The 14,430-nt window shown below is 63.6% G+C and overlaps 1 protein-coding gene across 2 annotated transcripts; it reads right to left on the reverse strand.

The window, feature by feature from the left end:
- Positions 1 to 56: 56 nt before the first annotated feature.
- On the reverse strand, positions 57 to 13,572 carry KANK3 (KN motif and ankyrin repeat domains 3). Of its 2 annotated transcripts, none has more exons than XM_059831710.1 (11): positions 13,536 to 13,572; positions 8,336 to 8,410; positions 6,316 to 8,028; positions 5,974 to 6,073; positions 5,622 to 5,828; positions 4,990 to 5,077; positions 4,405 to 4,624; positions 3,911 to 4,053; positions 3,385 to 3,585; positions 3,201 to 3,299; positions 57 to 2,904 (listed from the first exon to the last, which is right to left on the reverse strand). In XM_059831710.1, the coding sequence occupies exons 2-11, from the start codon at positions 8,370 to 8,372 to the stop codon at positions 2,851 to 2,853; spliced, it is 2,862 nt and encodes a 953-aa protein (XP_059687693.1). In that variant the 5' UTR covers positions 8,373 to 8,410; positions 13,536 to 13,572; the 3' UTR covers positions 57 to 2,850. The 2 variants fall into 2 exon arrangements, with proteins under 2 accessions (XP_059687693.1, XP_059687692.1); XM_059831709.1 differs by having other exon boundaries at positions 57 to 2,907.
- Positions 13,573 to 14,430: the final 858 nt, after the last annotated feature.

Below are 14,430 nucleotides of genomic sequence, written 5' to 3' on the forward strand. Positions count from 1 at the left end.
AGTTAGTAAATCGATCTCACTTATTTTCTTCTTCAGCTTTTCCTTCTACCGCACGATCAGCAAGAAAGATTTATTGTTTTAAGTTATTATATAAAGTAAAAATAAGGCTGAAAGGATTAGAAATGAGCCTGAAAACTGCCATGGTTCAAGGGCTGGTTTTTAAGTACTGGTATTTTCCACCTGGTAATAGAGTGATACTGGTTTGTGGTGTGTTTGAACCAAGCTGGGTCTGCGGCTCCTGATCCCGTGGTCTCTGATGGGAGTGTTCTTCATCCTCCAATGTCCTGCACTTGATTAAGGCACTTCAGGGGCAGGTGGGATTGAGGGTTTGAATATCCTGAAGCTGAGGAGAACACTTCTGGAATAGATGTTCAGATTTCTGAACTGAGGCAGATAGTGAGGATTGCTGTTAGGGCTGGTGTTGAAAGAGTGTGTGTGGTTTTTTCCCCCTCCTGTGGGTGTTAGTTTTGTCCTGGTCAGCTCATGAGCAGCCTGAGGTGGATTTTGTGCTGTAGAGAAAGCCCTCATCAGTATGTGCTTGTGCTGTTGCTTGATTTAGTTCTTGATTCTTCAGTGGTGTTTGTTTCAGAGCATCGGGTGAGTCTGCGCTCCCCTGATTTGTGTGATGCGGCAGAGCTCTCGTGCTAGGAGTGCAAGAAGTCCGCCTTGGAGTTTACTTCTCTGGCTGCTGTTTGTTCCCCACGCAGCTTTACAATGACTGAAGAGTGTTTGCTCTGGTGGCTGCCAGCCCCGGCTGTGCTGAGTGACCGAGACGGGACGCATCAGCTGTGAGTCGGTGACCAGAGAGAGGTAAACTTGTAGCAGGGGCAGAGCAGCAGCAGCTATTCCTGAATATCCCTGTGGGGTCAGCGTGGCCCTTGGCCACGTGAGGAGGGAGGTGACTTTGCATCCCCACTCTCAATCTGATGATTGCCCTTTAATAATGCAGCTTAATATCAGAGCACCAGGGTGAACCAGGGGTAGCGAGGGGCTATGTCTGGTTCCAGCGTCCCACTTCGTCCTGTGAAGTGAAACAGGCCAGAAGACACCATGGTACCCGAGTCTGGTTCCTGACTGGGACAGTTCAGCTGGAAGAAGACCAGACTGACGGATGTAACCAGTTCATAAACGTACAGAGAATTAATTGAAACGTGTGGGCACCCGCTCAGGGCGAGGGCTGTGCCAGGCTGTCCCTTGGCTGAAGCTGTTCTGGGGGTTTTAGCTTGAGCCAGACAAGGAGGCAGGAGGCTGCTGATGGTCACTGTAATATTTCAAAATAATTTTACTTTAAATTTTATTTATCTCTTTAAAAATAAACATCAGTATTAAAATATCAGTAAACAAACCTGTGAAACCAAAGCAGTGAGTACGGAATACATACAGAGCAGTGTACTAGAGAGTGGCTTTGAGCGTCGTATGTTAACTTCAGTGCAAAGCTGAAACAGGCCCACTGCGAGGACAGCAGCGTGTTGCCAAGAACAAGTTTCTTGGGGAGCATTTCCCAGCTTGCAGTATGGCTCAGACTGGGCCTGTGTGGGGCAAGAGTGATGGTGGGGGAGGTTGGGCCAAGGAGCAGAAATGGGGGTTGCGACACATGTTACCTTTGTGCAGGAATCGGAGAGTGGAGCTGGCTTCACATTCAAAAGCCTTTTTCTTCCTCCTGGTCCTTAGTCCTTGCCTTGTCTCTTCCCACCCTGCCTAGTGCACACAATCGCACAGACGCACACACGTCCTCCGACATACACGTCCATCTCCGCAAGTCCTAGGCTCTCTCTGAGCTCTTCTTTCCAATCTTTTTTTCCTGGAGCTATCCTCAGCTGCTGTCCTCCCTTTTTGGGAAGGGAAGTGGACAGAGAGGGATTTGGTTGTGGGCTCTGGTTGCCTTCACAGTCAGTGGCTGTGAGACTGTTCAAAATGAAAAATGTTTAGGAGGTAATTGTGATCTTTCCCTTGGGGGAATGTCCCCACTGCCCATGTTGGGTATCCGCTGGGCAGTCTCAGTCCCTAAATGCGTTCATGGCTCTTGGCCCACTTCTGTCAGCTTGGCTGCAGCCCCGAGTGCCCAGAAGTTTTGTTCCCATTGAGCAAATCAAATCACTGAGTGATTTCATGTTGAACTCCATCCTTTGAATAAGCAATATAATTTTCTTGCTTTGTGTGCATGTGCTAAAAAAAAAATTCAGATTTCAGCCAGGAAAGGAAATGCCACAAAAGAAGGGCAAGTATTTCAGTCTGGAAGTGCTCCCAGCTCGCATTCGAGGCAGCGTTAACCAACTGGTTTGTGTCCTCTTGCCTGACACTGCGCAGGACTCGCCTGCTGAGCACTGTTTCCCCACCATCACCGTGCAGCACAGCAGCGTCTGGGAGCTGGTGCTCGCCCTCCTGCAGCCCTGCTCCCCGTCACCGCTGCCCTTCTGAAACTGCTGGGAGCTGGCTGAGAGAGCAGAAACCAGGTGCTATTTCTGATGGGTTTGTTTTCTGTTCAGTGACTTGCAGAGGGCTCCCAGGCGGCGCAGCTCCAGCAGTCGTGGTGGGGAGCAGGGCTGACAGGGAACAGAGGATGGGGCCAGCTTCTGCTCGCCGTTTCCCACCCCAAGGTCACCTGATGCTTGGCTCCTCTGTCACTTGGCGGAGCGAGGTGGCTCTGTGTGGGCCGCTTCCAGCAGTGGAGACGGGTGAGCGAGGTGCGGCGACAGCACCTGCTCTAGCAACAGGAGGATTAAAGCATCTGAGCTGCAGAGAGTGATTCGGCACACAAAGGAGTGGCAGGAGAGGGGACATAAATTACAGCCCAGTGCTGAAGGTGGCTGGCTGGCACACGGCTGGCCCCTGGCTGGATCCAAGGTCACTCTAATTTGGTTGTTTTGGGCTCCCAGGGCTCTTCGTGGCTGTCAGTGATGTCCCCTGCTGCAGAGAGAGCAGTCACAAAATGTCACCAGAGACCCCTCCAGTGACTCTTGATCAGGGCCAGCCAGGCTGGTTCCCTGCTACTGAGGATGCACTGAGCATGTGGCACCTGGGATGCTCTGCTCTTGCCCCTGTGGCCCCTTCCTGGGGAGCATCATCTGTGTCACAGCCCTGTCCCTTCCCACGGGGCCACCTGCCCACCAGGCAGCTGAGCCGGTGGCTTGGTGCCACCTCCATGGACCTTGTGTGGGACAGGGCAGGTGGCAGGAGCTGGGGGGAACTGTGGTACTCACAGGCAGCTGCGCCTTTGTGCCGTTGAGATGGGCATAGAGGAGCATGGCGATGTTGCTGTGGCCGGCCTCCAGCGCGATGGCAACGGCGTTGTTACCATCCTAAAAAGGAAGGGAGAGCAGTTGGGAAGAGGTCTGGGGCTGGGATTTGGGTGAACGTGCCCAGGCCCCAGCGGTGGAGGCTTACGCTGTCCACAATGGAGATGTTGCAGGTGGGCTGGGCCAGCAGCAACTTCACCGTCTCCACGCGGCCGTGCTCGCAGGCGCACATCAGCGCAGTCGAGCCCTCCTCGTCCTGCAGGTTCACGTCAGCTCCGCAGGCGAGCAGGGCTTCCACCATCTCCTGCCGGCCGTGGCTGACGGCCAGCATCAGCGCCGTCTGGCCAGCCTGCAAGGGGCAAGGGATGCTGCCAGGCTGCTCCTGCCCCAGCTGTGCCACCCGCTCTTCCCCCTGCCCTGGGGAGGGACCACTGCCGGCCCCAGCACCCACATGGTCTCTGAGCACCTCCCTGGCTGGAGATGAGGTGTAGGTGAGACCTGGGAGCCCTGACGCCAGGCAGAAGGAGCTCCTAATGTGATGCCCTCCCCATGTACCGGTCCCTCCAGGTTTTGCAGCCACAGTCCTGCCCTTGGAGGAACCGAGTGTGGCCCTCACAGCTGCTTGGGGGTGGGGGGAGAGGGTCAGGATGTGGTGGCCCCCAGCCCACACCAACCTGGCTGGCCTTGGCGTTGACATTGCCCATGCTGAAGAGTCTCCTGACCACGTTCATGTCATCTTCCTGCTCGACGGCTGCCAGCGCTGCCAGCATGAGAGCTGTGTAGCCAGCTTTGTTCTGGTGGTCCACATTACAAACCTCTGTGGGGATGGGCAGAGCGGGGGGGGCTCAGGGTGCTGCGGGGCTGGTGGGAGGCACGGACCAAGCCACATGCCTGGCTCCTGCCCTGCCCAGGGTGCTGCGAGCTGTCATACAGCCCCACATGCACAGACCTGCTGATGGGTCTCCCCCCCCCCCATCAAATCTGGGCTCCCAAAGGGAGGTGGCTGCCCAAACCCACCCCGCCCCGGGCACGGACACAGCCCAGGGCAGCTTTCCCTGCCTCTCTGCTGCCAGCGTGTTTCCCCCATACCTGGCATAGCCAGGATGTGACCTGAGGTACCAAGTGGGATGGTGGCAGCGGGACATTTCTGGGGGTGGGGGGCACTGACCTGTGTCCAGCAGCAACCGCACGATGTGGAAGTTGGAGTGGGAGACGCTATAGTGCAGGGCTGTGTTGCCGTTCCCGTCTGCCAGGTTCACCACATGGGCCAGGAGAGCCGGCGAGACCTCAGCAAAGGCCAGGAGGTGGTTGGCGACCGTGTCGGGGACGGACGACTTCTGGCTGGACAGACGGAACCACTCCTGCAGGACCAGGCTGCTGCTGGCGAGCTGCGGGCGGTGAGCGGTGCTGAGCTGGGGGCCGTGGCTCCGGCCAAGCCCCTGCATGGCCCCACCCCACCCCGGCACCCACCCTGCACCCACCCCCCGCTGCTGGCCCCAGCGGGGAGCAGAAATCCCACTCCAGAGACGACTGGGTGAAGACAGGACCCTGAACCCCCAAAACCATGCTGGGATGGCGCAAGCTGAGTCCACACAGGTTTTGGGGTATCTGGGACAAAGCCTGGAGCAAAGGGCTGTGTTTTGGGAAAGGTGCTGAGCCGGGCTTTGCTGGCTCATCTTTGGGAAGGGCCAGCCCCAGGGCGGGACCCCGGCAGGGGCCGGGCGAGCCGTCGCACCCGCAGCACCCCACTCACCACCTCTTTGCTCTTGGTGGCACCGGGGTGGCCCAGGTGGGTCTTGACGATGAGGCAGGCCTCCCGCATCCTGGGGCTCAGCTCGAACCTGGGGAGAGCAGGAGGGTGTCTGCAGCGCGGGGCTGCGTCACCCCACCAAAACCGTGCTGGCAAGGGGCACCCCGAGTTCCCCCCCAGAGGTGTTGCTCCTCTCCCCGATGCCTGCGAGCCTCCACAAGCTCCCCATGCTGCAATGTCCAGCGCGGTGGCTGCACCCTGGCAGCTTCAGCCTCTGCCAAGCTCTGCTGAACCAAGCCTTATACGGACATGCTCAGGCACAATTTACCCATTTTTAGGCCAAATTTTTTCCTTTTCTTGAAAAATGCCATTAAGGGCTGTTGTTTCCCCCCCCCCCTCCTCCAAACTATCTTCTCTAGCAAAGAGGCATCTGGGGCCTCAGTCTCATCCTTTCCTTAGCAGACCCAAGAAGCTGGAAGGATTTTTTTCCTGCTGAATGGTTTCTGCAGGAGCTGAATGTGTTTTTCCCATCAGCTGCACCGAAACTGGGGCAGGTGCTGTGAGTTGGCAGGGCCGGTGCCAGCCCATGGCTCCCAGCTGTGCAGGGCAAGGGAGCCTTCCCCATCGGCACTTACTTCTCCTTCACCTCAGGGGGCTCTGGCAGGGTCACGCCAGCTCCCTCGTGCTCCCGTTCTGGCTCACGCTCGCCTTCCCCGGCCTCCTCGTCCGAGGTTTCGGTGTCGCCCTGCTCCTCGCTGTCGGAGCTGTCGGCTGAAGCCTTCTCAGAGGAGCTGTCTCCTTCCTCCTCCTCCTCCTCCTCCTCACTGGATGTACTCTCGTACCTGCATGGAAGGAGGATGCTCAGTGGCAATGTGGCACCCAGCTGGTCCCCTCCAGGCCCCCCATTGCCACCACCCCCAGCCCACGACAGGGATGCCGGGGGCCGGGGCTGGCTCAGGGGGGTGGCAGGAGCCCCTCGGCACATACTCCCCGTTCAGCACGCCCACAAACTGCAGGCTTTTCTTGCTGCCCTCAGCCTCGCTCCGGGGGGGACCGTCCCGCTTCTTCATGATGGACTTCAGGGGTCCTGGGGGCAGAGAGATGGGTGTCAGGGGCCAGCGAGCAGGAACCTCCCCGTGGGGCTGCCCGGGCACCCCAAACCTGCCAGACCCCATGGTGGGCATGGGAGGGATATGGGCAGAGTGCAGGCAGCTGCTGTGACACAGGTAGCGTTGGCCCTGCAGGTGCTGTCCCCAACAGGGCCACCCTCTCCGTTCCCGCAGGAACATCCCAACCCAGACCCTGGTGTCATCCCTGATGCCAACTCACCGGTCGCAGGGTTTGGGGCAGCTCCGCCATCCCATGCCGGGGACGGGTCCCGGCCGCTGTGCGTTGTCTCTGGCATGGCTGCCCCAGGGGCTGGGCTGCCCTGGCACGTGCCCCCCATTCCTCCTGCGTCCTGTGCTGAGGGGCCACGCAGGGCATCGCCCGCGCTGGGCTCCGTCTCCGTGCCCGCTGGGACAGCGCTGCCCACATCGGTCTGGCTGCCCTTGTCTTCGCACCCAGCGGCTGAATCGGGGCCAACCGCCATGTCCCGCCTGTCGGGGCGGCAGCCCACCCCGATGCACGTGGTCGACGGGCAGCACTCCACGCCTGCCTCTGCCGTCTCCGGGGGGTCGCCAGCTGCCCGGCTCTGTGTTGCCACCGCCACCTCCACCAGCGCCTCGGCCACCTGCGGCTTGGCCATCACCTCCTTGTCCACCCGCCCGCGGGGCCGGCGGGCACACACCTCCAGCCGCAGCTCCTCCAGTTCCCGCGTGGCCTCCCGCAGGTGCCCCTCCATCAGGGCGATCACCTCTTTCTGGTGCCCCACCGTCTGCTGCAGCAGCTCCAGCTCCTGCTCCGCCTCGCTGGCCAGCCCCAGCGAGGACTCCAGCACCCAGACGGCCACATCCCTGCGCTCCCTTGCCCTGTCATCCGGCACATCGCTGCCTTCCTGCTGCGACCGGTAGTAGAAGACAGCGTCAGTCATGGCCCGGTCCTCGCCCACTGCTATGGAGCGGCACAGCCTCTCGGTGGTCCTGGGGCTCCTGCCTGGCCAAGCCCTGCCACCCCGCTCTGGCACGGCCAGCTTCTCCGTCAGCTTCCTCAGCTCTGTGATCTTGCTTGCTCGCCCCTTTGCCGGCTCTGCTTCGCTCTCCAGCCCCGCTCGGGGTGGCTCGCCCCCTGCCACCGCCTCGGAGCCAGGGGGGTGGCCGAAAGCCCCGCTGGGCTCTGCCGACAGCTTCTCCATCAGCTTCGCCTTCTCCCTCTTCAGCTCGCAGATCTGCGTCTCCAGGAGGGGGATGGTTTTCACCTGCTCCTCCAGGTCCCGGAGCTGCCGCAGGGCTGCGGCCATCTGCTCCCGCACGTGCTGCAGTGGGGCAGCGCTGAGCCCCACCGCTGGTGTGCTGCGCCCCGAGCTGCCGGGGCTCGCCCGTCCCCAGCCCGCCTGGCCCTCTGTGCCCGCTGGCACCCAGAGGGGCGGCTGACTCGGGGCACCCGGGGGGCCACCGCGGGGGGGACCACCGATATCCTGCCAATGGCCCTGCTCCTGCTCCAGCCTCCTGCTCGTCTCCAGCAAGGTCTTCTCCACCCGCGGGTTTCGCATGAGGCACTTGTGGGTAGGAGGTGGGAGCAGCCGCACCGGTGGTGGCGGCGAGACAGGGTGGGAGGTTGGCTTGCTCGGGGGCTCCAGGGGTGCCCGGCCGTGCGGTGACAGCAACAGCGCAGTCCTGCCCTCCTCGCTGGCCGTGGAGGCAAGGGACTCGGTGGAGGTCCAGGCGCTGGCATGGCTGCTGGGGCTGCGCAGGGCGCTGGGCGGCTGCCGAGCCCCTTTTGCCCTGCGAGGCAGCGGCACTTTCTTGAGTGTTTGGCCACTTTCGATGTCATCGACGTATTTCAGGAAATCCAGGTCCAGAAGGAAGCCGTAGGGGGTTTCCACTGAATAAGAGCTCTTCTCCCCATCGTCCTGGTCTCGGTACAAGAACGGGCCCCCGAGATCTACAAGAGGAGCAGGGAAGGTTAGGCAGGGACCTGGTGGAGACTGGAAGGCTTTTCCAACTGGGTTACACTGAGATTTGCAGCCTGCAGCCCCCGCTCCCTGGCGCGATGCTCCTGGCAGTGGGCCCAACAGATGGCCCATCCCCGGCACCCTCGGTGCCATCGGGTGTCACAGGGCGCCCGCTCCGTGCCGGGGTCGGTGCTGGGGTGAGGAAACCCATCAGGACGGGATGGGACAGTTCAGCCCTGCCACTCCCCTCACGCTCCTTCTCCTGTCCCTGCCCGGTGATGACCCCAGTCCCTTTACCTGGGAGGTTCTGGTTCAGGGGTGCAGGCTGAGCCATCTTCTCCCCGGGATGCTGCTGACCAGGGGATCATCAACCTGCAACAACAACGGGGCCATGTCCAGCGAAACCCTGCAAATCGGGGGCTGGTGAGCCCCATGCGGCTGCAAACCACCGCCCCCTGCCCGGGGAGCACCCCACGGCCACCCCCTGCCATCCGCCGGGCCCCCCTCGCCTCCCTCCAGCTCTGGTGCCGTGGGGCTGACGCTCAAGCTGGCTGCTGGGCAGGCGAGTGCGGTGCTGCCTGTGAGGCCGGGGATTGTTTGTACATTTAAGGAATGCTTTGCAGCCCGGGCTGGGATGGCTGCGGCGGTCGCGCTGCCAGCTCTGAGGGTGCAGAGTCATGAGTCAGAGCTTGGCCGCACTGGGGGAGAGGGCTGGAAAAAAAAAAGAGGCTGCAGCCTTTACGGGTGTGATTCTCAGCGGAGAAGTTTGCTTTGGATAAAGGGAATTGAAGCTTTTGCAAAGCCACGTGACCGCAGGCAGCTGCCAGCACCCATCAGTTGCTGGGTGTGATGTCCATCCTCACCGCCCAGGCTGAGCAGGACCAGGGTGCTCTGCGCTGCCCACCCCCACCTCGGGGTGTCTCGAGAGCTGGTGACCCCCAGGAGGGACCTGGCTGCTTTTTCCCATCAATAATGCAGCATAAGGCATGGCGGGAGGCGAGGGGGAATGAAATGGGAGCCTGGTTTTCCCAGAAGCCAGGCACAGGCATGCTGGAGGAGAGCCAGCAGGATGTGGCTGCGGTCCACGGGTGAGCTGGGAGGGCTGCCAGCTGGGAGCGTTCAGCTGGGACCTGCCGCAACATCTGGCAGCATCTGGGTGCTGGGGCCCAGGTGGGAAGCGCTCCTGGAGGGAGTGGGATGGGGGCAAACAGCACCTCGGGAGCACCCGCTGCTGCTGCGCACAGCGTCACCCTCCAGGGACCAGTGGGGTCCCTGTGTGGCGGGGATGCGATGGCCCTGCCCACGGGGCACAGGTGGCCTTTGGGCTGTGCAGCTGTCGGTGGGCAAAGCATTTGGCACGGCGCTATTTTCGGAAGAAAGCGGGGGAGGAGGTGTGCCGCAGAGGAAAGGCAGCTCAGACATATTCCTAAGGGAAGCCGGGGCTCAGCGCTGCCCAGACAAAGGTGCAGGATCTGGCCTTGGCTGCAGAGAAACACCTGCATCCATCCCCAAATCCCCTGCCTGTGACGACCGGAGTATCCAGACTTTCTAGCAGAGATGCTGTGGCCACCCCCATCACATGGCCCAGCTTGGGGACGATGCGCTGGTCCCTGGCTTGCACCCGCTGCACACAACGATGCTGTCTGCTGCTCCCCAGCCCCGGCCATGCCACTGCGGTTGCCAGCCCGTGGCTCGTCCTGACCACGCGACTGCCAGAAGCTGGAGGAGCAGTTGTGGCACAGGCAGTGCCAGGCCAGGCTCAGGCTGGGCACCCAGGCGACGTGGCAGCCTCCCACCGCCAGCCCCAGCGCACGGGGTCAAGGACTTGAGCCCAACCAGGCGGGGGTGTGATGCTTCCCACCAGGCCGGATCCCAGGACTCTCCCACTCCGCTAACAATCCATCCGCAGCCGATGCGCATCCCAACTTCCACCTCCCTTGGGATCATCCCAACTTCCACCTCCCTTGGGATCATCCCAGCTTTGTGCAGGCACTCCTTCCACCTCCCTTGGGAACATCCCGGCTCCGTGCTCACACCCCAACATTCCCGTGCCGCCGGCTTCGTGCCTAAAAGGGTCCATGCATCTTCCACCTTGTCTAATCCCTCCCATCCCAGGAAGAAGCCGGCTTCCTCCTCCACACGGCCCTCACTGCAGGTAATTAAACAGCACCAGGGCCAGGACAAACTTCCCACCGGGCTCTGCGCACGCCGTAAACCAAACGGGAGGAAGAGGGAGAGCAACAGGAGCCAGAGCCAGCGGTTGCGTTTCCTTTGGGGAAGCGGCCGGCAGCTCCCTTCCGCCGCCCGGCCGGGTATTGTCCTGCCTGGGGCTGCGCCAGGAAAAGCCGCCTCTGCCGGGACCCCTGCCAGGAGGTCTCCCACACCGCTCCTCCCGCTTGCGGCAAAGGTGCCCTTCCCGCCGGCACTGTCCCGCTGTCCCTGGGACGCACTGCTTATCCCCCCTGCCACCTCCTCCTGCCCCTTCAGCTGACACCAGCGGCTGCGCTGCCTGTCCCAAAGCCGGGGATCTTCCTGCGGCTCTCGGCCCCCATTACTTTTGGTCCGACGGGATGGGCTGGACCCAGGGCAGCAGCTTCTGCCTTCACCCAGCTCTGAAGCAAAGGGCCAGACCAGGCGATGGGACCTGCAGGCTCCCAACCACGTGCAAGTTGCCCCGGGGACCCCATGATATGCAAACCCTGATGGGGTCCCCACAATGTGCAAATCTCAACGGGGTCCCTGCAATGTGCAACCCCACCTTGGGACCCCGCGATATGCAAACCCCCCGGGGCTCCCCGGGACGTGCAAACTGTCCCTGGGCTGCCGGTGGGCCGGGCTGGGCGGCGAGGCGAGCGGCAGGCTGGATTTGAGCTGGCGGGGATGAGCAACGGTGGCAGACCGCCCCGGCGCGCAGCAGCGGCGAGAGGGTTAAGTCCCCACACCCGCGGCCCAGCCACCGGCACCTGCCAGGCCCCGCCACACAAAGCCAGCCTTGTCCCCGGCCGACCGCCATCACCGCCGCAACGGTTCAAAGAGAAGCCGCTCTCCACCTGGGCTGAAGTCCCGACGGGGAAGACCGTGCCGGCCACTTTGGTGCCAAAGGCTGATTTTCAGCAGCTTCATCCGCTCCCCTGGGCACCGGGGCTTGGCGCTGCCAGGGCTGGGCACAGGGACTCCGGGTGCCAGATGCAGGGGACCCCACACAATCCCAGCTTCCTTCGGAAGAAATGAAGGCATTGTTTCTAGCCCCGGTATTTCCGCAAAGAAGCGGGATGGTACAAAGTGAAGTGCCGCTGGGGAGGCTTGGCAGTGAGAGGAGGAGGAGGAGGAGGATGCGCAGGGACCCAATCGTCCCCGCAGAGGCAGGGCTACGCTTTGCCCTGGGCTCGTAGCAATGTTTCCCGCTCTTGCCATCGCACCGATGCCAACACAGGAAACTTGGGGCCAAAACTGGAGCCGCTTTGCTCAAGTACAATAGAAAGCCATATCAGGGGTGGGGAAGCCTGGTCACCTCGGCACAGCTCAGGTCCCATCCCGTACCCATACCCCAGCCCCAGCCAGCCCCCTGGAACCACCGGCCTCATGGTCCACAGGGCAATCCCCCCTCTGTGTCCCCAAGCCCCCAGGCTGGCAGGGGACAGGCCTGGGGGAGCTATTTTTAAATCTCCAGACTCCTTTGGGCCCTTTCCCTCACCAGGGGCACAAGTGGGGCAGCCCCCGCCCCGGCTCGGCCACTTGCCTCCGGGCAGCCCGAGCCACTCCACCAGTGGGGCTGGGGCCGGACACGGGGAGGGCTCTTCCCAGCTCTCCTCCCAAGCCAAAATACTGAGGTCATGAGGAATGTGAGAAGAACAGAGTCCAGAGCAGCCCTGGCCAGCGCGACTTGATTTATCTCGGCCAGGCACGCTTCCCTCGAAGCTGCACGCAGGCGATAAGCCCCGAAGCTCAGGGCTGAGGCTGTTCCAAAGTTAAAGGGAAACCACTGAGCAAGCACACGGCTTCCTCCGCTGCCAGCGACATCCCAGGATTTGGGCTCCTCGCACGGAGCTAGCCGTCATGCGTGACTGTCACCTGCAGTGTCACCCGCTGGAACTGCAGATGGGAGGTATCCGGGGCTCAGCACACCCGCCCGGCCACACATCCCGTCCCCATCCCCTGCCCCAGGGCTGTGCAGGATGGCCCGTGCTATGTGCCACCCGCTGTCCCTGCGCCCGCTCGCCCAGGCCACCTTGGCCATCGCGTCCAGGCTGGGGCTGCTCCTGGAGGAGCTGGATCCTGTGCGGGTGGGTGTGCCGGTGCTGACCCAGGGAGGGAAAGGGAAATGCTTCCATCTTCACAACAGCCTAATTTCAGGGTTGGGCTGTTATTTCTGGAGTTGTCGTCATCGTCGGTCCGGTTGGTTGGGAGGCCACGGGGGCTGCTTGGGCTCTGCACCCACTCCAGCACCTCGGGGACCTCCCCAAGCTCACACACCACCTGGACAACAGGCGCATGGTCCATACGCAGGCGTACTCACAAGGGGATCAGCTCTACGTGCCCTGTCACACCTATAGCTCTATAGGGCTCCTACATCTCCCCTAGAAAACATCTACCACTTGTGCTGCACCCTTGCCGTGGCTGCCCACCAGTACTTTCCTCCAACACCTCCCCAATTCCCTTGGGGCTGGTGACAACACGCGGGGTCGGCAAGGAGCCCCGACGGCCTGGGATCGCGCTGCTGCGAGGAGGTGCTCAGGGATGAAATGGTTAAATTTACACCCAGGGTGCACAGGCACACTCGGGGTACACGCACAGTGCCGGGCACAGCCCCATGGCAGGTTCCACATGTGCACGCAGGGAGCACCCTGAACCCCGCAGCACCCTATGTACCCTCCAGCACCCCAGAGAGGCCTGCAGCAGCCTAGGGTGCCCTGCCACACCCCCAGCACCCCGCGATGTCCCCAGCACCCCCAACCTTGTAGGTCCCCGGTACCCCAGGCAGCCTGCAGCACCCCCAGCCCTGCGGGCCCACAGCACCCCGGGGTGCCCCTCAGCATCCCCGGTCCTGCAGGTCCCCAGCGCCCCGGGGTGCCTGCAGCACCCTGCACGCCCCCGCACGTCGGGGCGCCCGCCCCCAGCCCAGCAGACCCCCCGGGGACTCCCCGGCCCCGCCAGCCGGGGTGGGCGGCCCAGCCCGGCCCCGACGGCCCGGAGCCGCCGGCAGCGGTACCGGCACCTCCGGGGTGCGGGCAGAAGCCCCGCTCCCGGTGCCGCCCGGGCGGAGTCCCCGAGGGGGGGGATGCCGGGGCCACCCCACCCCGCCGCGGTCCCGGGGGCTCCGGAGCGGCCCCTCGGCGGGCCCCGGGAGGCGGCGGCGGCGGCGGCTCCGGGCGCCCTGCGGAGCCAGCCCCCGCCCCGCCGCCGGAGCCGCTCCTGGAGCCGGAGCCGCCGCTGCCGGCCGGACCCCGCCGTCCCGTCCCGTCCCGTCCCGTCCCGTCCCGTCCCCGCCGCCCCTCACCTTGCCGGCCGGGCGTCTGGGCTGCAGCCGGGCCCCAGCGCGGGGCCGCCGTCCCGGGCCCGGCGGCTCTGGGCTGCACCGCGGCGCCGGGCAGCGCTGCCCGCCGCAGCCCCGGGCCGAGGGCGGGCCGGCAGCGGGGCCGGGCGGGAGCGGGCCGGGGCGGGGCGGGGGCGGGCAGGGATCGCCCGCGGGCCCCCGCCGGGACGGGCACCGCCCCCGCGCCGCTCGCCCCCGGCGGGACTCTGGTTCGCCCCGGCACGGAGGTCCCACCGCCCCCCCGGTCCTCGGGGGAGCGCGGGGTCCCTGTCCCCGTGGCCCCCCGGGGTGGGATTATCCCCCGTTGCAGTCACCCGGGGGACGGGGTGTCCCGGAGCCCAGGAAGAGGGGCGTCCCCTGCCCTGGTCACCCGGGGGGTCCCCTATCCTGGCTAGCCGGGGGAAGCGTTGTCCCTTGTCCCAGTGAGCCCAGGAAGGGAGGTGTCTCCTGCCCCGATCACCCCAGGGGTGGGGGATCCCCTGCTCTGATCACCCCTGGGGATGGGGGATCCCCTGCCCCGGCCACCCCTGGGGATGGGGGTGTCCCTACCCTGCTCACCTCGAGGATGGTCACCCTGGGGAAAGGTGTGTCACCCCGGCGTTGGGGTATCCCCTATCCTGAGCTCACCACCGCTGCTGGCCGGGGGCCTGTGGGTGCCTGGGGTCCAGCTCCCTGCCATGCTCTCCTCCCCCCAGCACAACCAGCCCCCCCAGCCCGCCTGGCCCCGTGGCCTCGCACGCCGCCTGCCCTCGTCCCACCCACGGCCGGGACCCTGTGCTGCTGGCCGGGGGCCTGTGGGTGCCTGGGGTCCAGCTCCCTGCCATGCTCTCCTCCCCCCAGCACAGCCAGCCCCCCCAGC

Source organism: Gavia stellata, chromosome 32, assembly GCF_030936135.1.
Source record: "Gavia stellata isolate bGavSte3 chromosome 32, bGavSte3.hap2, whole genome shotgun sequence".
Taxonomy (NCBI): Eukaryota; Metazoa; Chordata; class Aves; order Gaviiformes; family Gaviidae; genus Gavia; species Gavia stellata.